At 45.4% G+C, this 26,029-nt stretch overlaps 1 protein-coding gene across 1 annotated transcript in view; it reads left to right on the forward strand.

Moving 5' to 3' along the window:
• The first annotated feature begins 7,012 nt into the window (after positions 1 to 7,012).
• Positions 7,013 to 26,029, forward strand: part of PSMB7 (proteasome 20S subunit beta 7) — a 64,751-nt gene continuing 45,734 nt past the window's right edge. The window contains exons 1-5 of the mRNA XM_060757617.2: positions 7,013 to 7,142; positions 11,748 to 11,841; positions 12,010 to 12,107; positions 14,337 to 14,477; positions 14,689 to 14,804. Of these exons, the coding sequence (XP_060613600.1) occupies positions 7,060 to 7,142; positions 11,748 to 11,841; positions 12,010 to 12,107; positions 14,337 to 14,477; positions 14,689 to 14,804 (532 nt within the window). The 5' untranslated portion in view covers positions 7,013 to 7,059. The remainder of the gene's footprint in view (positions 7,143 to 11,747; positions 11,842 to 12,009; positions 12,108 to 14,336; positions 14,478 to 14,688; positions 14,805 to 26,029) is intronic.

A 26,029-nucleotide genomic window follows, 5' to 3' on the forward strand; every position in this document is an offset into this window, starting at 1 on the left:
TCTCTACAGTTCAGTCACCAGAAAGGGAGCCAAAAGGAAGAACCAGTGCATAGGGACATTTTACCTCAAGTACAACAACAAGACAATTCCTCAAACTGTAATTTGGGGTGGTGGCAGCAAACCTACCATTACACACACATGGTTCTGTCTCATCCCCTGTAATTCCCTCGTATATTCTTTTACAGATGGCCAGCCTCTGTTTAAAAGCTTCCAAAGAAGGAGCCTCCACCACACTCCCTCCGGGACAGAGAGTTCCACTGCTGAACGGCTCTCACAGTCAGGAAGTTCTTCCTCATGTTCAGGTGGAATCTCCTCTCTTGTAGTTTGAAGCCATTGTTCCATTGCGTCCTAGTCTCCAGGGAAGCAGAAAACTAGGACGCGGAACAATGGCTTCAAACTACAAGAGAGGAGATTCCATCTGAACACGAGGAAGAACTTCATAGAATCCTAGAATCCTAGAGTTGGGAGAGACCTCATGGTCCATCCAGTCCAACCCCATTCTGCCAAAATTGCACTCAAAGCACCCCCAACAGATGGCCATCCAGCCTCTGTTGAAAAGCCTCCAAAGAAGGAGCCTCCACCACACTCCCTCCGGGGCAGAGAGTTCCACTGCTGAACGGCTCTCACAGTCAGGAAGTTCTTCCTGATGTTCAGGTGGAATCTCCTCTCTTGTAGTTTGAAGCCATCATTCCCTTGCGTCCTAGTCTCCAGGGAAGCAGTAAACAAGCTTGCTCCCTCCTCCTCCCTGTGGCTTCCTCTCGCATACTTATACATGGCTATCATGACTCCTCTCAGCCTTCTCTTCTTCAGGCTAAATATGCCCAGCTCCTTAAGCCGCTCCTCATAGGGCTTGTTCTCCAGTCCAGGAGGAGGAGAACAAAGGCAAAGAGTACCAGAGACAGCGCAAGAAGACTCGGCCATCCTTCCTACGCGGCCCAGAGAAGAAGATCTCCTTCGCCACTCCATCCTTGACGTTGAGCACTCAAGATCAGCCACGTTGGAAGAGAAGAACTACGAGCGGAGAGAGATGAGTAGTTAATAAAAGAGTGGCAAGTGCTGATTTGTTTTGAAAACACACACTACAACTTTCCCTGCTGTCCACCCCAACCTGTATCCTCACCCCTCAGGACCTAAACATGCCTCTGGCTTTGCGACATGCGCTCGTCCCTTCTTTGCTCCCTCGGCCACCTCTAATAGATTTCTCGGGGAGCCTGCAAATTGTCCCCAACTTTGGCTGCGTGCGAGGAACCGAATCCCGGCAGGAGGAGAAGGTCAGCGCAGAGGTGCTTGAGTCCAGCGCCAGACGCGGCCGGGGTTTGTGCGCATTGCTTGCGCCAGAGGTCTAATTCGGCCAATTAGAGGCTCCCTCCCTGCTTGCCACATTCCCGCTCGGGGCCATTTGTTTGTAGCCCTTCCTCGGGACACGGCTTCAAGCGCCACAACCGGCCGGGGCGCACATGCAAGATTTATACTCTTGGCTTTCAGCCCGAAGAGGCACCTGTCACTCACGCCAGATCTCTCAAGGTGATGCATAACCTGATGAGATGGAACAGTCAAGGTAGTTTTGAGCAACTTAGACATCTCACTAAGCTATCGCTGCGCACACCTGGTTCGCTTGCCTGTTGCGAAGCGACTTGCATGCAACAAAATGAGAGCAGAAACATGGGATAAGAAATCTGTGGTGTTATATAAAATAAACCACAGGTAGTTCATGTTTGATCTGTCTTGCCAGAGAAAGAAAATATGCCAATAAAGAACAAGTTGTTTACTCTTCAGAAAAACATATATATGTACAATGTCATCAGTTTCATCAACTTACATAATGTATTGTCGAAGGCTTTCATGGCTGGAATCACTGGGTTGCTGTAGGTTTTTCCAGGCTATATGGCCATGTTCTAGAGGCATTCTCTCCTGACGTTTCGCCTGCATCTATGGCAAGCATCCTCAGAGGTAGTAAGGTCCTCACTACCTCTAAGGATGCTTGCTATAGATGCAGACGAAACATCAGGAGAGAATGCCTCTAGAACATGGCCACATAGCCCGGAAAAACCTACCCCAACTCACGTAATTCCCTTTTATGGGAGCTCTAAAATGGTCTTTCTTTTGTCCGTGTGGATAAATTGCTTCAGCAGCTCATGAAGCGAGAGCACTCTCTCTGCTTCTCTCTTCTTCCCTCCAACCACCTGCACATCCTGAAAAATGTAACAGTACCCAAAATTCCCAGGTGCAGACAGCTTCCCAGACGTAGCCCAACCAATCAGCTTCATGCATCTTATTTTACAACTGACACACAAACACTGATTTCTTACATGCGTACACCTGGTTTACTTTGCTGTGGCGAAGCGGTTTGCATACAACAAAAAGAGAGCAGACCTGCACATCTTGAAAAATGTAACAATGCCCAAAACTCCCAGGCTCAGCCAGCTCCCTGTACGTAGCCTGGGCAATCAGTTTCATGCATCTTATTTTACAGCTGACACACAAACACTGATTTCTTACATACGTACACCTGGTACACCTGGTTTGCTTTGCTCTGGCGAAGCAGTTTGCATACAACAAATGAGAGTAGACCTGCACATCCTGAAAAATGTAACAGTACCCAAAAGTCCCAGGCTCCGCCAGCTCCGCGTCATAGCCCGGCCAATCAGCTTCATGCATCTTATTTTACAGCTGACACACAAACACTAACTGATTTCTTACATGCTCCAACAAAATCCGTTACTGAGAGTCTGGAATAAATATAAATGAGTCTTTTACATTAAAATAACAAAACCATAAGAAGCGTTTTTCCTTCAAGCATTGGATGCTGGAGATGAGGGCTTGAATCCATATGATTTGTTTTGAGTTAGATCATGTAAAAATCAGTTGGTGAGTGTGTTAACTGAAAATGCAAAGCATGAAGCTAAGGATGCTAGCTGAGCCTGGGAGTTTTGGCAACAGTTACATTTTTAGGTCATTAGCTGTGCAAGGGAGAAGCAGAGAGATTTTACTTCCGAGCTGCTGGAAGAAGGTCTTCCACATGGACTCCTAAAGACCATCTGAATTTCTCTCAAAGTGCATTGTGTGAGTCAATACAACTGCTCACATGACTGTATATATATGTTGCTCTGCATTACAAAGAGTAAACTTTATGTTCTTCACTGATCATCTGTGTGGAAGAGACCTCATGGGCCGTCCAGTCCAACCCCATTCTGCCAAGAAGCAGGAATATTGCATTCAAATCACCCCCGACAGATGGCCATCCAGCCTCTGTTTATTGTTTTTAATGTCCCTGGCAAGCCTGAGCTCGTTTTGTGCTTTAACCTTGCGGACCTTTTCCCTACAGGTGTTGGCTATTTGTTTGAATTCTTCTTTGATGATTTCTCCCTTTTTCCACTTCTTGTGCATGTCTGGATTATATAGCATTGTGGACTCATACAGACAAAATTCAATCTATTTGTGTCCTGTGTGAAGAAACGAAAAGTATGCCATTTGCAAAATGTTGTCAAATGCCCAATTGCAAATGAAGGCTGGTGTCGCATGAAAAGGCAGCAGATACACCTTGTCTGCACTCTTCCAAAAGCATGCAGGCTGGGGATGATGGGATCTAGGGTCCAACACACCTCCAATTCCACCACACTTAGAATCATAGAATCCTAGAGTTGGAAGAGACCTCATGGGCCATCCAGTCCAACCCCCTGCCAAGAAGCAGGAATATTGCATTCAAATCACCCCTGACAGATGGCCACCCAGCCTCTGTTTATTGTTTTTAATGTCCCTGGAAAGCCTGAGCTCATTTTGTGCTTTAGCCTTGCGGACCTTTTCCCTACAGGTGTTGGCTATTTGTTTGAATTCTTCTTTGATGATTTCTCCCTTTTTCCACTTCTTGTGCATGTCTGGATTATATAGCAGTGCGGACTCATATAGACAAAATTCAATCTATTTGTGTCCTGTGTGAAGAAACGAAAAGTATGCCATTTGCAAAATGTTGTCAAATGCCCAATTGCAAATGAAGGCTGGTGTCGCATGAAAAGGCAGCAGATACACCTTGTCTGTACTCTTCCAAAAGCATGCAGGCTGGGGATGATGGGATCTAGGGTCCAACACACCTCCAATTCCACCACACTTAGAATCATAGAATCAAAGAGTTGGAAGAGACCTCCTGGGCCATCCAGTCCAACCCCATTCTGCCAAGAAGCAGGAATATTGCATTCAAATCACCCTCGACAGATGGCCATCCAGCCTCTGTTTATTGTTTTTAATGTCCCTGGCAAGCCTGAGCTCGTTTTGTGCTTCAGCCTTGAGGACCTTTTCCCTACAGGTGTTGGCTATTTGTTTGAATTCTTCTTTGGTGATTTCTCCCTTTTTCCACTTCTTGTGCATGTCTGGATTATATAGCAGTGTGGACTCATATAGACAAAATTCAATCTATTTGTGTCCTGTGTGAAGAAACGAAAAGTATGCCATTTGCAAAATGTTGTCAAATGCCCAATTGCAAATGAAGGCTGGTGTCGCATGAAAAGGCAGCAGATACACCTTGTCTGCACTCTTCCAAAAGCAGGTTGGGGATGATGGGATCTAGGATCCAGCACATCTCCAATGCGCTGGGTTAATAAAGGCTTTCGTGGAGAGGAGAATTCAGCTGGGCTCATCAATCTAGCTCTCTTTCTTGGATCGCAAACAAGCATTGGGAAGTCAGCAGCTGGTGGTCTCGGAGACAAGCGATGGCGAAACACGCAGGATTTAATTGCCTGGAAGTCTCCTGGGCCACCGGGTCTTGCGGAGACCTTTCCCAGGAATGAGTGCCGTTCAATGAATGACGCTGACAACGAAGAAACAGCCTCCGCACTCTTCAAAATCGAAGGGAGGAAAGGAAGTTAGGCTATGTAATTTATTTGGTGCATGTGTGCGCATGTATATATGTGTGTGTGTATATATGTGTGTGTGTGTTATTCATTCGTTCAGTCGTTTCCAACTCTTTGTGACCTCATGGACCATCCCACGCCAGAGCTCCCTGTCGGCCGTCACCACCCCCAGCTCCTTCAAGGTCAATCCAGTCCCTTCAAGGATGCCACCCATCCATCTTGCCCTTGGTCAGCCCCTCTTCCTTTTTCCTTCCATTTTCCCCAGCATCATTCTCTTCTCTAAGTTTTCCTTTCTTCTCATGATGTGGCCAAAGGACTTCATCTTGGCCTCTACTCTCCTTCCCTCCAGTGAGCAGTCGGGCTCTCTTTCCTGGAGGATGGACAGGTGGCATCTTCTCATGGTCCAACTTTGCTCCAACACCACAGTTCCAAAGTGTCTCTCTTCCTTCACTCGGCCTTCCCTATGGTATAGCTCTCATATCCATAGGTGACTACGGGGAATACCATTGCTTTGACTAGGCGGATCTTTGTTGCCAGTCTGATCTTCTCGTCTCCTTCCCTCCAGTGAGCTTTAGTCGGGCTTTCTTTCCTGGAGGATGGACTGTTGGTTGGATCTTCTCTCAGTCCAAGGCACTCTCAGAACTTTCCTCCAGCACCACAGCTCAAAAGCATCTCTCTTCCTTGGCTCAGCCTTCCCTAAGGTCCAGCTCTCCCATCCGTAGGTGACTACAGGGAAGACCATGGCTTGGACTAGGCAATGGATCTTGGTTGCCAGTCTGATGTCTCTACTCTTCACTATTTTGTCGAGACTGGACATTGCTCTCCTCCCAAGAAGGAAGCGTCTCCTGATTTCCTGGCTACAGTCTGCGTCTGCACTCATCTTTGCACCTAGAAATACAAACCCTGTCACGGCCTCCACGGTTTCTCCCTCTATTTCCCAGTTGTCAATCATTCTTGTTGTCATTATCTTGGTTTTTTTGATGTTGAGCTGCAACCCGGCTTTTGCGCTTTCTTCTTTCCCCTTGGTTAGAAGGCTCCTCAGCTCCTCCTCGCTTTCGGCCATCAGAGTGGTGTCATCTGCATATCTGAGGTTGTGCATGTTTCTTCCAGCAATTTTCACCCCAGCTTTGCATTCATCCAGCCCCGCACATCCTCACATGATGTGTTCTGCATACAAGAACTGACCATGGAACAACAGACTGGTTCAAGATTGGGAAAGGCGTATGGCAGGGTTGTATACTCTCACCCACACACATACACATACACACATACACATACTAGCCGTCCTCTGCCACATGTTGCTGTGGCCCAGTCTGTGTATATGTGTTTTGTGTGTGTATATATGTGTTTATGTCTGTGTATATATTTGTATATATGTGTGTTTATGTGTATTTATATGTGTGTGTTTATTTATGTGTGTATGCTTGTGTATATATGTATGTATCTGTGTTTATATGTGTATATGTATATTGTGTATATGTGTGTGCTTGTGTATATGCATATATATGTGTATATGTATATGTGTGTGGCTGTATATGTATGTGTATATTTGTGTGTGCTTGTGTATATGCATATATGTATTTATTTGTGTGTATGTATGTGTGTATATTTGTGTGTGCTTGTGTATATGCATATATGTACTTATTTGCGTGTATGTATGTGTATATGTATATGTGTGTATATTTGTGTGTGCTTGTGTATATGCATATATATGTGTGCATATATGTGTATATGTATATGTGTGTGGCTGTATATGTATGTGTATATTTGTGTGTGCTTGTGTATATATATATATATATGTGTGTCTATGTATGTGTGCATGTGTATAAGAATGTATCTGTGTGTATATATATATATATATATATATATATAGTTATTATATATATATATATAACAAAATATTTCATCTAAAATATATTTTGTATATATTTCATAATAAATATTTTAATATATATTTGATATGACATACTTTACATAAAATATATTTTATATATTTCATGTCAAATATGTTTCATCATATACTGTAATATCTAATATGCTATGTAACACATCATAACATAAATATAATGAGGAGGAGGGAGGGGGAAAGAGGAGGGAGGGACGCTGGCTCCGCCCCCTTTCCTCCTGGCCCCGCCCCTTTCAGTCTGGCCCTCCCCCTTCCCCTCCGAAGCCGGTTCCGGTTCCGCTTCCCTCAGTGAAGCTTCGTCAGGGCAAGATGGCGGCTCTCTCGGCGTTGCAGGCCTCCTCGTCCTTTGGCGGCGCCGAAATGGGCGGCTTCGGCTTCCACAACTGCGCCCGGTGAGTGGGGAAGCGGGGCGGGGGCGAGGCCGAGGCCCTGGCGGGGAAGGAGGCGAAGGGCGGCCTTCGGAGGGCGGCGGCGTGACTCAGGCAAGGCCGAGGCCTAGCTCTCCCCGCCACGCCAGCGCTCGCGTAGGCCCAGAGCTGTTTTGGACTCCAACTCCCAGAAGCCTCAGCTGCCTCCGCCAATGGCCGGGGCACCTGGGAAATGAAGTCCTAAACCCGACTTGGGGGAATACCGCCCAGTAGAGCAGTGGTTCTCAACCTGTGGGTCCCCAAATGTTTTGGCCTTCCACTCTTAGCTGGTAAACTGGCTGGGATTTCTGGGGGTAGTAGCCAAAACACCTGGGGAGAACCACAGGTGGAAAACCACTGTGAAGAAAGCAAAATAAGAATTGTAGGCAGTTTCACACTCTAAAATTTTATTTTTTTAGCCATATTGTGTGATATTGTTTACAATTGTGATTCTTTTCTATTTTATCTGATGTTTTTAGTTGTGTGTTCTCTTTGTAATTTTTTGGGCTTGTCCCTTGTAAGCCGCCCCGAATCCCTTACGGGATAGTTGGCGGGGTATAAAAATAAAGTAGTTCATAGAATCTTACAGTTGGAAGAGACCTCCAGGGCCATCCTCCAGTCCAACCCCATCCTGCCAAGAAGCAGGAATATTGCATTCAAAGCACCCCTGACAGATGGCCATCCAGCCCCTGTTTAAAAGCTTCCAAAGAAGGAGCCTCCACCACACTCCCTCCGGGGCAGAGAGTTCCACTGCTGAATGGCACTCACAGGAAGTTCATCCTAGAGTTGGAAGAGACCTCGTGGGCCATCATCCAGTCCAACCCCATTCTGCCAAGAAGCAGGAATATTGCATTCAAATCACCCCTGACAGATGGCCATCCAGCCTCTGTTTAATAATAATAATAATAATAATAATAATAGAATCCTAGAGTTGGAAGAGACCTCCTGGGCCATCCAGTCCAACCCCATCCTGCCAAGAAGCAGGAATATCGCATTCAAAGCACCCCTGACAGATGGCCATCCAGCCTCTACTTCATAATAATAATAATAATAATAATAATAGAATTGGAAGAGACCTCCTGGGCCATCATCCCATCCAACCCCATTCTGCCAAGAAGTAGGAATATTGCATTCAAATCACCCCTGACAGATGACCATCCAGCCTCTGTTTAAAAGCCTACAAAGAAGGAGTCTCCACCGCACTCCGGGGCAGAGAGTTCCACTGCTAAACGGCTCTCACAGTCAGGAAGTTCTTCCTCAGGTTCAATCAATGGAATCTCCTTTCTTGTAGTTTGAAGCCATTGTTCTATTGCACTTAGTCTCCAAGGAAGCAGAAAACAAGCTTGCTCCCTCCTCCTCCCTGTGGCTTCCTCTCACATATTTATACATGGCTATCATATCTCCTCTCAGCCTTCTCTTCGTCAGGCTAAACATGCCCAGCTCTTTCAGCCGCTCCTCATGGGGCTTGTTCTCCAGACCCTTGATTATTTTAGTCACCCTCTTCCTCCGGACACATTCCAGTTTGTCAATATCTCTCTTGAATTGTGGTGCCCAGAATTGGACACAATATTCCAGGTAAAGTGGTCTAACCAAAGCAGAAGAGAGCATGGGGAGCCTGACTTCCCTAGATCTAGACACTATGCTCCTACTGATGCAGGTCAACATCCCATTGGCTTTTTTGCTGCTGCATCACATTCCTGGCTCTGTTTAACTTGTTGTCCACGAGGACCCCAAGATCTTTTTCACATGTCCTACTCTCGAACCAGGCATCATTGTACCCCATTCTGTATCTTTGCAGTTCATTTTTTTTTTTGCCTAGGTGGAGTATCTTGCATTTGTCACTGTTGAACTATATATATGTTTATTTATTTATTTACTTTGCTTATATACCGCTGTATCTCAAGCCCGAAGGCGACTCACAGGGGTTCACAAACAGTAAAAACAGTAGAAACAGCAGTGGTTCCATACAACATAGAACAATTGACTTAACACATTATCCATAAATTACCAATAAGCAATTACAATGCACAATTATTACAAAAAACAACCGTACCCAATCTTCTCATCATCCAAGCGTAGTCCAGGTTCGTCGTCCATTGTTCCATTCCTATGTTCCATTACCAGATTGCACTAAATTACTCAAACGCCTGCACAGACATCCAGGTCTTCACCTTTTTGCGGAATACCATTAGAGATGGTGCTAGTCTAATGTCCGTAGGAAGGGCGTTCCACAGCCGAGGAGCCACCACCGAGAAGGCCCTATCTCTCGTCCCCGCCAGCCGAGCTTGAGAAGCAGGCGGGATCGAGAGCAGGGTCTCCTCGGAAGATCTCAAAGTCCTGGTGGGTTCATAGGCAGAGATGCGGTCAGATAGGTAGCTTGGGCCGGAACCGTTTAGGGCTTTAAAGACCAACGCCAGCACTTTGTTGTAGTAGTTGTTGTTATTATTATTATTTAGCTTCACACTCTAAAAAAATCATCACACTAAAAAAATTTGTACCTTGGGAAGTCAGGCTTGACCATGGTAGTCCAGGCTCTGGTTATATCCCAAATAGACTACTGCAGTGCACTTGACGTGGGGTTGCCTTTGAAGATTGTTTGGAAACTTTAAATGCTCCAGTGGGCGGCAGCTAGATTGTTCAATGGAGCATACAATCCCTCCTCCCCCCCCCCCCCCCCCCGTTACATCAGCTCCACTGGCTGCCAGTCCCCCTGAGTCCCCCCGGGTGAGAAGGACGGGGTATAAGCAACCGTAATAAATAAATAAATAAATACTGAGCACAATTCAAATTGTACACCTATTTACGGTTTTCCCTGTTTGGACCCAGGGTTATTCCAGGTGAGGCCTGACAAAAGCAGAGCAGAGTTGGACGAGGACTTCCCTCCACCTAGACCAGTGGTTCTCAACCTTTGGGTCCCCAGATGATTTGGCCTCCAACTCCTAAAAATCCTAACAACTGGTGAACTGTCTTGGATTTCTGGGAGTTGTAGGCCAAAACACCTGGGGAGAACTACAGATTGAGAACCATTGACCTAGACACGTCGTTCCTCTTGGTGCAGCCGAGAAGCGCATTGGCCTTTTTAGTTGCTGCATCATACTGTTGAATCATGTTCAGTTTGTGGTCTCCTCAGGCTCCTAGATCCCTTTCACTTGGACTGTTTTCAAGCCAGGTGTCTCCCATCCTATATCCGTTCATTGCACTTTTTGCTGTTTCTGTTTTCTCCTGTGATGATTGGGATAGTCAGCTCTATTACAGTGACCCTTATCACAGCTTTTCTGGAACACACTGGATGTTTTAAGCTTTTATTTCAATACTAGCTTTCCCCTGCCACGCGTTGCTGTGGTCCAGTCAATGTATATGTGTTGTGTATGTGTGTGTGTATATATGTATATATATGTGTTTGTTTTTTAACATTTTATCCTGCACACGTGGCCCGCCGACTGTCACTGTGATTGTGTTTATTGTAATGTTAGATTGTTAATGTATTCATATGTTTTTATGTAATTATGATTTATTTATTTTATTTGTCGTGTCAGGGCAACCAGTCAATTGTATTACATTTCTAACAGAACAAAACAAACAAACAGACAAAACACAAAGTTTGCAAACTTGGTAGTTGCTTAAATGTCCTTTGACCAGTATCTGGCCACTTGGAGTGCCTCTGGTGTTGCCGCAAGAAGGTCCTCCCTAGTGCATGTGGTAGGGCTCAGGTTGCATTGCAGCAGGTGGTCAGTGGTTGGCTCTTCTCCGCACTCGCATGTTGTGGACTCCAATTTGTGGCCCCATTTCTTGAGGTTGGCCCTGCATCTCATGGTGCCAGAGCGCAGTCTGTTCAGCGCCTTCCAAGTCGCCCCGTCTTCTGTGTGCCCAGGAGGGAGTCTCTCCTTTGGTATCAGCCATTGAGTTTGAGCCTGCCACTTTTGGACTCTCGCTTGCTGAGGTGTTACAGCGAGTGTCTCTGTAGATCTAAAAAACTATTTCTGGATTTTAGTCGTTGGCATGCTGGCTGAGACCCAAACAGGGGATGGGCTGGAGGTGTCTCTGCCTTGGTCCTTTCACTATTGACCGCTACTTCCCGGCGGATGTCAGATGGTGCGATACCGGCTAAGCAGTGTAATTTCTCCAGTGGTGTAGGGCGCAGACACCCCGTGATAATGCGGCATGTCTCATTAAGAGCCACGTCCACTGTTTTAGCGTGGTGAGATGTGTTCCACACTGGGCATGCATACTCAGCAGCAGCAGAGTAGCATAGCGCAAGGGCAGATGTCTTCACTGTGTCTGGCTGTGATCCCCAGGTTGTGCCAGTCAGCTTTCGTATGATACTGTTTCTAGCACCCACTTTTTGCTTGATGTTCAGACAGTGCTTGAACATGGGGCGATGGTAGCGGGGTCTAAATAAAGTGAATTATTATTATTATTATTATTATTATTATATCTGTGCATTGCACCCCTTGCTGTTTCTGTTTTCTCCTGTGGTGATTGGGATAGCCAGCTCTATTACAGTGACCCTTATCACAGCTGTTCTGGAACACATTTAATATTTTCAGTTTTTATTTCAATATTCAATTCATTCCACCTTTCCCCCCCTAGGAATGCCCACCTGGAAGCTGAAGGAGCCAAGAAGGGTCTCAAGCTCCCCTCGGCTCGCAAGACAGGGACCACCATTGCTGGAGTCGTGTTCAAGGTGAGCCCTCAACCTCTCATCCCATGTTTGTCAAGGTTGCATTGCTGTGGCACGCTCAGTTCCCGCTTCCAGTGGAACAGTCCTATCTATACTCAGAAACAAGTCCTTTGGAAGTCAGTGAGCGGATATGGCATTTCTTGCAGCTTAAACAGGTTCTTCTTTCTCCAGGATGGGATTGTACTTGGAGCAGACACAAGGGCAACTGAAGGGATGGTGGTTGCGGACAAGAACTGTTCAAAGATACATTACATTTCTCCAAACATCTAGTAAGTCAAAGTATAGTCAACATTTCGTTAGATGTGCTCTTATTCATTAATGTTCTGTGAATATGACATGGAGGAAACTATAAACCAGGGGTGCCAAGCTCTTTTGCTATCGAGGATCACATCAGCCTTATGGCTGTTGAATCCGTGGAGACATATGGCCAGCTATATATTTAGTTGTCAGTGCTCATAGTTTGTTTGTGGGATTAACATAACTCAAAAACCATTGGACGAATTGACACCAAATTTGGACACAAGACAACCTACTAATCCAAAGAGTGACCATCGTTCAAAAAATTGATTTTGTCATTTGGGAGTTGTAGTTGCTGGGATTTATAAATCACCTACAATCACAGAGTATTCTGAACTCCACCAATGATGGAATTGAACCAAACTTGGCACACAGAACTCCCATGACGAACAGAAAAGATATATCAGTGATTGATTTGGGGGGGTGGGGGTATGCCCCAATTTGAATACTAGTGGAGTTGGGGAGGGGATTGATTTTGTCAAATGGGAGTTGTAGTTGCTGGGATTTATAGTTCATCTACAATCAAAGGGCATTCCGAGCTCCACCAATGATGGAATTGAACCAAACATGGCACACAGGACTCCCATGACCAGCAGAAAACACTGGAAGGGTTTGGTGGGCATTGACCTTGAGTTTGGGAATTATAGTTCACCTACATCCAGAGAGCACTGTGGACCAAACAATGATGGATCTGGACCAAACTTGACACAAATATTCCATATATATATATGAACACAGATGGAGTCTGGGGGACTTTGACATTTGGGAGTTGTAGTTGCTGGGATTTATAGTTCACCTACAGTCAAAGAACAGTCTGTGTCCCACCAACGATAGAATTGGGCCAAACTTCGCACACGTGATCCCCAATACCAACAGACAATACAGTGTTTTCTGATGGTCTCAGGCGACCCCTACACCTACAATCAAAGAGCATTCTGAACTCCACCAACGGCAGAATTGGGGCAAACTTCCCACACAGAACCCCCATGACCATCAGAAAACACTTAAGGCCATCCAGTCCAACTCCCTTCACCAGGGAAAGAAAACATAATCAAAGCTCTCCTGACAAAGAGCCATCCAGCCATAGATATTGATAGATAGATATGATTCACACACACACAGATATAGTATCATAGATTTGAAAGGGACCCCTAAAGAAGGACAATAATATGTTCCATGTTCCAGAGTGGGCAAACCAGACACTCTCCGCATCAACACTGACAAAGAAACAGCAAGAAATACTGTTTACCTACAAGCATCAAGACATGACATATATTAGAAATCAACACTTTCTCGTTACTTTATTTTCCAGATCAATAGACTGAGCCACAGCAATAGAATCATAGAATCAAAGAGTTGGAAGAGACCTCATGGGCCATCCAGTCCAACCCCCTGCCAAGAAGCAGGAATATTGCATTCAAATCACCCCTGGCAGATGGCCATCCAGCCTCTGTTTCAAAGCTTCCAAAGAAGGAGCCTCCACCACACTCCCTCTGGGGCAGAGAGTTCCACTGCTGAACGGCTCTCACAGTCAGGAAGTTCTTCCTCGTGTTCAGGTGGAATCTCCTCTCTTGTAGTTTGAAGCCATTGTTCCATTGCGTCCTAGTCTCTCTCCAGGGAAGCAGAAAGGAAGCTTGCTCCCTCCTCCTCCTCCCTGTGGCTTCCTCTCACATATTTGTACATGGCTATCATGTCTCCTCTCAGCCTTCTCTTCTTCAGGCTAAACATGCCCAGTTCCCTAAGCCGCTCCTCATAGGGCTTGTTCTCCAGACCTTTTATCACTTTAGTCGCCCTCCTCTGGACACATTCCAGCTTGTCAATATCTCTCTTGAATTGTGGTGCCCAGAATTGGACACAATATTCCAGGTGTAGTCTAACCAAAGTAGTATAGAGGGGTAGCATTACTTCCTTAGATCTAGACACTAGGCTCCTCTTGATGCCTGAGGCCAAAATCCCATTGGCTTTTTTTGCCGCCACATCACATTGTTGGCTCATGTTTAACTTGTTGTCCACGAGGACTCCCAAGATCTTTTTCACACGTAGTGCTCTCGAGCCAGGCGTCACGTGGCAGGGGGCGGCTAGTTTTTTATTTATATATAAAATGTCAAACGAATTCCATGGGTAGATATGCAGTTGAGTCCCCCGTAGAGAGCTGTTACGCTGCTTCCTCACTAAACGTCTTGCAATGCTCATGTTTGCAGTTGTTGTGGTGCCGGAACTGCTGCAGATACGGAGATGACCACTCAGTTGATCTCTTCCAACATGGAGCTGCACTCGCTCTCAACCGGACGGCTTCCGAGGGTGGTCACAGCCAACCGGATGCTCAAGCAGATGCTTTTCAGGTAACCAACGGCCCTTGGGGTGGGTAGACAGTTCAGCAGCTGCTCCTCCTCCCCTCCCCACAATATAGACAGCAGCTGAATAGAAAATACATTGAGCAGATATGAGCAGGGTCTCTTGCGGCTGGAGCGGGAGGCACAGAGGGAAGAACTAATTAAACAGAAGACCTTGTGTTGGAGAAACATCCCTCCTGTTCACGATGCTTTCCCCCAGGTATCAAGGTTACATCGGAGCGGCCTTGGTTCTAGGTGGGGTGGACGTCACGGGAGCCCACCTCTACAGCATCTATCCCCATGGATCCACTGACAAGTTGCCGTATGTCACGATGGGTAAGTCTCCGTGTCCCTTTTGTAATTTAGGGCCTCTCAAATGCATTGCCACCTTGTGGAGACCCACGGCATTTAACCTCCTTCCCTCATCTCATGCGCAGTTAGCATTGCAGAAACCGAAAGGAAAATGGCAGTCTTTTCTTTCTTTTGCTTAGTCACCCGTCTTGACTCTTAGGCTCTGGTTCTATTTATTATTTATTTATTTATTTACTACGCTTATATACCACAATTCTCAACCCAAGGGCGACTCATTGCAGTGTACAACATAGAAAAACAGGTGCAAAATACAAGACATAGTGTAAAAAAATCCACAATTCATCATTATCAAAAAACATCTCATCAAAACATCAACATTACTACAAAAGCCAATTCCAAGTCATCTCATCGTCTGACCCTGATTTTTTCCTGTCTGGAATTCCCTTGTTTTCAAAGTGTTCTTTATTTACTGTGCTGATTCAATTGTTTTTTAATACTCATGACACCTCCCAACAAAGGATTCCTTCGACAGGAAACAACCAGCCATTAGCAAGCTTGATTAGCTTTGCAGCTTCAAAGCCTGGCTGCTTCCTGCCTGGAAGAATACTTTGTTGGGAACTGTTAGCTGACCCTGATTTTTTCCTGTCTGGAATTCCTCTGTTTTCTGAATGTTGTTCTTTATTTACTGTCCTGATTCTAGTGGTTTTTTAATACTCGTAACACCTCCCAACAAAGGATTCACCCAGGTAGGAAGCAGCCATGCTTTGAAGTTGCAGCTTCAATGTTAATCAAGACGACCTTGCAGCGTACCTCAAACAGACAAGAGTTCTTTCTCCCACCCTGAATATTATTCCACAGGGATATATGTATATACACTCCACTTGCTCCAACAGACCACACAACCTCTGAGGATGCCTGCCATAGATGTGGGCAAAATGTCAGGAGAGAATGCTTCTGGAACATGGCCAGACAGCCCGGAAAACTCACAGCAACCATGGCCACTCCGGCCATGGAAGCCTTCGACTATTATTTATTTCTTTAGCAATTTTGTATGCCGGTCTTCTCACCTCTGTCGAGGGACTCGGGCCGGTTTCCAACAGTAATATCACAAACAGTCATTAAAACATCACATTACATATTAAACTAAAACATTAAAATAGCAAAATGCAATCAAATAAATCGTCACAATAAAATCGTTCATAGAATCTTAGAATCCAAGAGTTGGAAGAGACCTCTTGGGCCATCCAGTCCAACCCCATTCTGCCAAGAAGCAGGAATATTGCATTCAAATCACCCCTGACAGATGGCCATCCAGCCTCTGTTTCAAAGCTTCCAAAGAAGGAGCCGCCACCACACTCCAGGGCAGAGAGTTCCACTGCTGAACGGCTCTCACAGTCAGGAAGTTCTTCCTCGTTGTTCGTCATTCGTCGTCACCCATCCTTATCACAGAATATTGACTCACTCGTCGAATGCCAATCGCCATAGCCAGGTTTTCACCTGTTTTCTGAACGTCAAGATGGAAGGGGAAGTTCTGATCTCCAGTGGAAGGGAGTTCCAGAGTCGAGGGGCCACCACCGAGACAACACATTATCTCCTCGTAAAGACTCAAGGCAGCTGACAGCCACACAATAACAATTTAAAACAACACAGATATGAAAAGTAAAAAACAGCGTATTGTGGCTGAATCCTTATAACATTTTAAATGCATTATTGTTCAAGTAGATAAATGCCACACCTTATCATACTAATATTTATTTCTTTATGACATTTATATGCCGCCCTTCTCACTCCAAAGCGGCTTACAATATATTATTTTATTAGCATAGTATTTATTTACTGTGTCATCAGCAACTGTACCATTGTATTACAATTCTAACAGAGCAAAACAAACACACAGATTAAAAAGAAAAAGGAAAAATACACAGATTTTGCAAATTTGGTATTTGGTTAAATGTCCTTTGACCAGTATCCGTCCCCTTGGAGTGCCTCTGGTGTTGCTGCAAGAAGGTCCTCCCTTGTGCATCATGTGGCAGGGCTCAGGGTGCATTGCAGCAGGTGGTCAGTGGTTTGCTCTTCTCCCCACTCGCATGCCGTGGATTCCACTTTGTGACCCCATTTCGTGAGGATGACTCTGCATCTCGTGGTGCCCGAGCGCAGTCTGTTCAGCGCCTTCCAAGTTGCCCCGTCTTTTGTGTGCCCAGGGGGGAGTCTCTCATCTGGTATCACCCACGGATTGAGGTGCTGGGTTTGGGCCTGCCACTTTTGGACTCTCGCTTGCTGGGGTGTTCCAGCGAGTGTCTCTGTAGATCTAAGAAAACTATGTCTTGATTTAAGTCGTTGACATGCTGGCTGATGCCCAAACAAGGGATGAGCTGGAGATGTCTCTGCCTTGGTCCTTTCACTATTGTCTGCTCCTTCTGACGGATGTCAGGTGGTGCGATACCGGCTAAGCAGTGTAATTTCTCCAGTGGTGTGGGGCACAGGCACCTGTGATAATGCGGCATGTCTCATTCAGAGCCACATCCACTGTTTTAGTGTGGTGAGATGTCTTCCACACTGGGCATGCAGACTCAGCAGCAGAGTAGCATAGCGCAAGGGCAGATGTCTTCACTGTGTAGCATAGTACAATATCAGTATTATATGTTACTATTTTGTACTATATCATTATATTGTAATGTTATTAGTAATATTACATGTAATATAAAGTATATTATTATAATATAATATTATTAGTATTGTATTACATTATAATATTATAAATATTATATGTATATATTATATTATATTATATTATATTATATTATATTATATTATATTATATTATATTATAGGCCTGCATCAATAGGAGCCTAGTGTCTAGATCTAAGGAAGTAATGCTACCCCTCTATTCTGCTTTGGTTAGACCACATCTGGAATATTGTATCCAATTCTGGGCACCACAATTCAAGAGAGATATTGACAAGCTGGAATGTGTCCAGAGGAGGGCGACTTGAATGATCCAGGGTCTGGAGAACAACCCCTATGAGGAGTGGCTTAGGGAACTGGGCATGTTTAGCCTGAAGAAGAGAAGGCGGAGAGGAGACATGATAGCCATGTATAAATATGTGAGAGGAAGCCACAGGGAGGAGGAGGGAGCAAGCTTCCTTTCTGCTTCCTTGGAGACTAGGACGCAATGGAAGAATGGCTTCAAACTACAAGAGAGGAGATTCCATGTGAACACGAGGAAGAACTTCCTGACTGTGAGAGCCGTTCAGCAGTGGAACTCTCTGCCCCGGAGTGTGGTGGAGGCTCCTTCTTTGGAAGCTTTTAAGCAGAGGCTGGATGGCCATCTGTCAGGGGTGATTTGAATGCAATATTCCTGCTTCTTGGCAGAATGGGGTTGGACTGGATGGCCCATGAGGTCCCTTCCAACTCTAGGATTCTGTGTTCAGCAGTGGAACTCTCTTCTCTGGAGTGTGGTGGAGGCTCCTTCTTTGGAAGCTTTTAAGCAGAGGCTGGATGGCCATCTGTCAGGGGTGATTTGAATGCAATATTCCTGCTTCTTGGCAGAATGGGGTTGGACTGGATGGTCCATTGAGGTCTCTTCCAACTCTTTGATTCTATGATTCTATATTATATTATATTATATTATATTATTAGCATAACACAGGAGACAAGGTGGAACTGTCTTTCCTGGCCCCCCCTCTCTTCACTCAGGCACAGTTTTAGTATCAGTTCCAAACAGGAAATCTTCGTTTATGTTTCTTGTCGCTCAGCTGGATTACAAATTACGCTGGAGGATCTCTTTTGACCACTTTTGGGATTGGTAAATGCACAAGCAGCTTTACCCAGAATGTCAAAAGACCAGGAATGAGAGAGAGAGGCAATTCCTTTTAGTCCAGTAGATGGTGCCAAGGTACCCTGCAAAAGAGTAAATTATTTATTCCTGTGCAAAACCCTCTTTTTTCCTCTCTTTTTTCAAAAAATGGCTATTATAGGATTTATGATGTAATATTCTACCCAAGCTCATCTATGAATTAACATAAAAGATGAAATCAGATTAATATTTATAAATGTGCCCAGAAACTTATACATTATTAAACTCCAGAACCATAAATTACCTTGTGCAGTGTGTGTGTGTGTGTGTGGCGAGTGATTGGTGAACCAGAATTGTAAATCTCTTGTCTGCCGTATTTGACTCTGTTTTATTTGATATTGAACAATTGTTAACTGGGCACAGGGAAAGAAAACTGCCTAGGAAGAGCTAGGCTCAATGTGGGAAAGGCATATAAGGATGAGAAGGTTCATGTTACGATTGTTTATCTTATTGTTTTGTATTATTTGTTGTTATTGCTTTATTATTGTTGTGTTGTGGGCTCGGCCTCATGTAAGCCGCACCGAGTCCCTTGGGAGATGGTAGCGGGGTATAAATAAAGTATTATTATTATTGTTATTATTATTATTATTACGACGCCTTTGTGCCGCCAATCAGGTTAATCTTCCATATTTAGAAAACAACAACAGGAAACCAATACACAGTTCCAGTACTTGGCAGCAAATCCCACTTAATTCTATAGCACTTAAAGTCCAAGTGTATAGACTTGGGATCCGATTGAAAAATATATGGTTAGCATGAAATTTATTTATTGATTCATAAATAATTTACAGTATAGATATTCCGCCCTTCTCACCCTGAAGGGGATTCAGGGCGGATCACAAAACATATCTACGGCAAACATTAAGTGGCTGTTATGCGAGGGTTATCTGGAAAGTACGATTCCAAGGCACGTAGCTTGCAAGGAATTTTCACAGTGGAAGTTGGTATCACTGCTGTGTAGCAGGAAAGCAGTGGATGTGAGCGAGCAGTGCCATTCGTCAGTAGCTCATCAACTGGCGTTGTGGTGAAGGTTAGAGATGAGCATCCTCATTCCGTTTCCTTCCAAGGACAAAATTCATGCTGTACGAGGTACATCCGGAAACTTTATAAGGCACGTAGCTCTTGGGGGAAGTAGCGGGAAGCCAGTGGATGTGAGCGAACAGTGCCAGTCGTCAGTAGCTCATCGACTGGCATTGTGGTGAAGGTTAGAGATGAGCATCCTCATTCCGTTTCCTTCCAAGGCTGAAGTTAATGCCGTACAAGGTATATCTGGAAATTAATGTTATAAGGCACGTAGTTCTTGTGGGGAATTTTCTTGGGGGAAGTTTGGTCTCACTGCTGTGTAGCAGGAAGCCAGTAGAAGCAAATAAGCAGTGCCAGTCGTCAGTAGCTCATCGACTTGCGTTGTGGTGAAGGTTAGAGATGAGCATCCTCATTCCGTTTCCTTTCAAGGACAAAGTTCATGCTGTACGAGGTACATCCGGAAACTTTATAAGGCACGTAGCTCTTGGGGGAAGTAGCGGGAAGCCAGTGGACGTGAGCGAGCAGTGCCAGTCGTCAGTAGCTCATCGACTGGCATTGTGGTGAAGGTTAGAGATGAGCATCCTCATTCCGTTTCCTTTCAAGGCTGAAGTTAATGCCGTACAAGGTATATCTGGAAACTAATGTTATAAGGCACGTAGTTCTTGTGGGGAATTTTCTTGGGGGAAGTTGGTCTCACTGCTGTGTAGCAGGAAGCCAGTAGAAGCAAATAAGCAGTGCCAGTCGTCAGTAGCTCATCGACTTGCGTTGTGGTGAAGGTTAGAGATGAGCATCCTCATTCCGTTTCCTTTCAAGGACAAAGTTCATGCTGTACGAGGTACATCCGGAAACTTTATAAGGCACGTAGCTCTTGGGGGAAGTAGCGGGAAGCCAGTGGACGTGAGCGAGCAGTGCCAGTCGTCAGTAGCTCATCGACTGGCATTGTGGTGAAGGTTAGAGATGAGCATCCTCATTCCGTTTCCTTTCAAGGCTGAAGTTAATGCCGTACAAGGTATATCTGGAAACTAATGTTATAAGGCACGTAGTTCTTGTGGGGAATTTTCTTGGGGGAAGTTGGTCTCACTGCTGTGTAGCAGGAAGCCAGTAGAAGCAAATAAGCAGTGCCAGTCGTCAGTAGCTCATCGACTTGCGTTGTGGTGAAGGTTAGAGATGAGCATCCTCATTCCGTTTCCTTTCAAGGACAAAGTTCATGCTGTACGAGGTACATCCGGAAACTTTATAAGGCACGTAGCTCTTGGGGGAAGTAGCGGGAAGCCAGTGGACGTGAGCGAGCAGTGCCAGTCGTCAGTAGCTCATCGACTGGCGTTGTGGTGAAGGTTAGAGATGAGCATCCTCATTCCGTTTCCTTCCAAGGCTGAAGTTAATGCCGTACAAGGTATATCTGGAAACTAATGTTATAAGGCACATAGTTCTTGTGGGGAATTTTCTTGGGGGAAGTTGGTCTCACTGCCGTGTAGCAGGAAGCCAGTAGAAGCAAACGAGCAGTGCCAGTCGTCAGTAGCTCATCGACTTGAGTTGTGGTGAAGGTTAGAGATGAGCATCCTCATTCCGTTTTCTTTCAAGGACAAAGTTCATGCTGTATGAGGTACATCCGGAAACTTTATAAGGCACGTAGCTCTTGGGGGAAGTAGCGGGAAGCCAGTGGACGTGAGCGAGCAGTGCCAGTCGTCAGTAGCTCATCGACTGGCATTGTGGTGAAGGTTAGAGATGAGCATCCTCATTCCGTTTCCTTCCAAGGCTGAAGTTAATGCCGTACAAGGTATATCTGGAAACTAATGTTATAAGGCACGTAGTTCTTGTGGGGAATTTTCTTGGGGGAAGTTGGTCTCACTGCTGTGTAGCAGGAAGCCAGTAGAAGCAAACGAGCAGTGCCAGTCGTCAGTAGCTCATCGACTTGCGTTGTGGTGAAGGTTGGAGATGAGCATCCTCATTCCATTTCCTTTCAAGGACAAAGTTCATGCTGTACGAGGTACATCCGGAAACGTTATAAGGCACGTAGCTCTTGGGGGAAGTTGGTATCACTGCCATGTAACGGGAAGCCAGCGGAAGCAAACGAGCAGTGCCAGTCGTCAGTGGCTCATCGACTGATGTCATGGTGAAGGGTAGATAAGAGTGTCTTCATTCTGTTTCCCTCTAAGGATGAAATTCACACTATAATACACTACCTAACTGCTAAGACTGTGGTTCTCAACCAGTAGGTCATGAGAAAGAAAATCTGGTCCGTGAACCTCTTTATTTATTTAATTTAATTTATTTCCGCTCTCTTCTGCAGAGCTGACCAGCCTCACCCCTTTTGGTTCTAATGTTGGAAAGTGGGCCCCGGTCAAAAGAAAGGTGGGGAACCACGTGCTAAGGGCATGAACGCCAATTAATTGCGAAATCGTTTCCGTTTATGGAAAGTTATACTTTAACTTGAATACCTTGAAACATTTTGGTTGCTCCTGCATTGCTCTCAGTGGCACTTTGGGGCTTTAAGGTGTAGTACGCTTGAATTTGTTAGATTTTTTGAAACATCTCTTTTTGTTCAGAAATCATCTCGAATTCCAAGGCGAGAATGCAAGGTATAAATAATTTTTTAAAACGTACTTGCTGTTCTTACAGAGGTGAATACATTTAAGTGTATTACGAAAGAGTGTCTGGAGCAGCCGTGTAGGAAGACTCTGAAGTTCTTCCTCCAATGTGTATCATAATTTAAGGCTGGGCAAATTGAGCGCTGAAAATAATTCATCATAAAAACAGACACAGAAAAAAAATCTATATCCTCAAGCTCTTATAGTTGGATTAATCGAGTTCTGGCTCGTTCTGAAAGAAAAGGAAGACAGTAAGATCCGTCATTTCCTGAATTCTTAGGTGGTACATGATGGTTTTTGTTTATTATTATTGTTGTTGTTGTTTTTTGAAGACTGACTTTTTGGTGCCAAAATATTTCCATACGTTTAGAGGTAATATTTTGACAACTGGGTTGTTGTAAGTTTTTTGGGCCCAGAAGCATTCTCCCCTGACATTTCACCTACACAGAGAAGCCATTGAAATGCACAAGCGTGTGGACAATTTCAACAGAAAAGAAGAAACCATGAAAATGAACAAAATCTGGCTACCAGTATTTTAAAAAAAACCCTCTAAAATCAGGACAGGAAATAAAGAGGATCATTAAAAAAAAAACACAGGGGAATTCCAGACAAGAAACAATCAGGGACAGCCAATCACCTCTCAACAAAGGATTCCCCCACGCAGGAAGCAGACAGGCTTTGAAGCTGCAAGGCTAGTCCATGCTGTTCAAGGTGGTCAGTTGCAACATTCACACTCGCCTCCAACAGACAAGAGTTTTTTCTCCCACCCTGGACATCATTCCACAGATATATAAACCATATTTTCCTAGTTTCCAACAGACCTCACAACTTCTGAGGATGCCTCCCAACAAAAGACTCCCCCAGGCAGGAAGCAGACAGGCTTTGAAGCTGCAAGGCTGGTCCACGCCGTTCAAGGTGGTCAGTTGCAACATTCACACTTGCCTCCAACAGACAAGAGTTCTTTCTCCCACCCTGGACATCATTCCACAGATATATAAACCCAATTTCTCCCACCTTGGGCATCATTCCACAGATATATAAACCCCATTATCCTAGTTTCCAACAGACCTCACAACTTCTGAGGATGCCTCCCAACAAAAGACTCCCCCAGGCAGGAAGCAGACAGGCTTTGAAGCTGCAATGCTGGTCGATGCCGTTCAAGGTGGTCAGTTGCAACATTGACACCTACCTCCAACAGACAAGAGTTCTTTCTCCCACCCTGGACATCATTCCACAGATATATAAACCCAATTTTCCTAGTTTCCAACAGACCTCAAAACCCCTGACGATGCTTGCCATAGCTCTCGTTACATCCCGAATAGATTACTGCAACGCACTCTACATGGGGTTGCCTTTGAAGACTGTTCGGAAACTTCAGTTAGTCCAGCGAGCGGCAGCCAGATTACTCACCAGAGCGTCATACAGAGAGCATACCATCCCTCTGTTGTGTCAGCTCCACTGGCTGCCGATCCAGTTCCAAGCACAATTCAAAGTGCTGGTTTTGACCTACAAAACCCTATATGGCTCTGGTCCGGCGTATCTGTCCGAACGCATCTCCCTCTATGTCCCACCTCGGAATCTGAGATCATCTGGGGAGGCCCTGCTCTCGACCCCGCCTCTATCACAAGTGAGGTTGGTGGGGACGAGGAGCAGGGCCTTCTCGGTGGTAGCCCCAAGAAGGGGAAATTAGATCAGCAACATCCCTCCTCTCCCTTAGAAGGAAATTAAAAATGTGGTTATGGGACCAGGCCTTCGGGTAACCTGGCAGCTAAGGACAATGGACGACTAGAATTGACAGGACTGACAATGTGGTACTGAAACTATGAACTATGAGACAGTGAACGCTGAATGCTAAACTGGTTTATTGACGTGTTGTAGAACTGAGAACTGACCGTTTAATTGTTTTTAACTGTTTAAATTGCTGCTATACTGTTTATTGTTGTATTGTGTTGTATTGTTACTGGCATCGAATTGTGCCTTTGTAAGCCGCTCTGAGTCCCCTTCGGAGTGAGAAGGGCGGGGTAGAAGTGTCTGAAATAAATAATAAATAGCAGTGGGTGAAACGTCAGGAGAGAATGCTTCTGGAACATGGCCAGGCAGCCCAAAAAACTCAACAGCAACCCAGGGATTCTGGCCTTGAAAGCCTTGGAGAATATATTGTTTTGACAACCTTCGGTAACCTGCATTATAGGTGGTAACAAGAAGCAAAGAGAGCTGTTGTTGACTTTGTGTGTTGACGCCAATTGTGCTTCCCCGGCAGGAGATGGGTGTAAATATTCCGGCCTGCTCTGGTACCAGGAGTGGCTACGTTTGACATATGCAAAGCTCTCCTCCTATTAGAGTTTGGCTAATGATTTTCCAGTGTATCTACAAGCGGAATGCTAATTTTTCCCCCTCCTGAGTGTCTCTCTTTCATGGTTGCAAGCAGCATCTCACAATAAAACTGGCGTAGGGAGAAAGGCCTGAATGTCATCACTCAACGGCAAGCAGAGGAAACCGAAATGGAGCGCGGCGTCCTTCCTCCGAAGGAGTTGAGAACCCGCGCTCAGTGCTTACTCAGGAGTGAAAGCATCAAATTAAAGTGCTTATGCTGACAAAGGACAAATGTGGATTTCAGCAAACGAGGCAAGATTGCCTGATTGCTGGCTTGTCTCGGAAAGCTTCTGGCCATGGCGATATAATGAAATGCGTGCATAAAATTAAAGCGCTTGAAGTCTGCAGCTCAGGCTGGGGAAGGAAGGGAGGCAGCGCCGAGATGCGTCGTTCCGGGGGTCTCTGGTGGCCGAGCCCGATCTCTGGGCACCCGCATTGTTTCATATTCATAAATCAGCTCCCCGCGCATTGGCAGGGTCTGCCTGCAGCACGGGCGGTGCCACCAAGAGACCAGGACTCTCCGCCAGCAGCCCGAGTGAAAAATGATGCCGATCGATGGGTCTTGGGAGAGCGCGGGAGTTCTACCCAGGAAGAGCAGCAAATTGAATAGCAATGAGCATGGGTGAATAAGTGCCCTGTCAGGAACCCTTGACACTGATGGATGAGAGAAATCTCAATGTTGCTCTCTTCACACCACACATGTTCTCCGGTGTGGCAAGCAGATTCTCAGGCGCACAAGATGCGCGTGTCTCTTTAGTAAAAGGAAGGGAGTCTGTGTCATAGAAGGTTTTGCGTGTATTACAGTGCGCAGGTGAACATTTCTGGTAATCTGCTTCGCTTGAGATGAGAACATTGTACTGCAGGTTGAGCATCCTTATACGAAATGCTTGGAAACAGGAATGTTTTGGATTTAGAAATACTTTTCTAGGTACATCATAAGTCATTTTGGAGACAGGACTCAAGTCAAATCACTAAATTCACCTACTTTTCATAGGTATACATTTTGCCAGGAGTGTCATACTCATTATCGAGGGCCACCACCACTACTAATTGGTTAAATGGACGAACCCAGTGGGTGATTCTCCCCAATGCTTCCTCTTCATCTTGGAAAGAAGTGACGAGTGGAGTGCCGCAGGGTTCTGTCCTGGGCCCGGTCCTGGCCAGGAACTTTATTAATGACTTAGATGAAGGGCGAGAAGGCAGGATCATCAAGTTTGCAGACGACACCAAATTGGGAGGGATAGCCAAGACTCCAGAGGACAGGAGCAGGACTCAAAGGGATCTCCACAGATTAGAGAGATGATGGGCCAAAACTAACAAAATGAAGTTCAGCAGTGACAAATGCAAGAGACTCCACTTTGGCAGGAAAAATGAAAGGCAAAGATACAAAATGGGGGACGATGCCTGGC

This window comes from Anolis sagrei, chromosome 11 (assembly GCF_037176765.1).
Source record: "Anolis sagrei isolate rAnoSag1 chromosome 11, rAnoSag1.mat, whole genome shotgun sequence".
Taxonomy (NCBI): Eukaryota; Metazoa; Chordata; class Lepidosauria; order Squamata; family Dactyloidae; genus Anolis; species Anolis sagrei.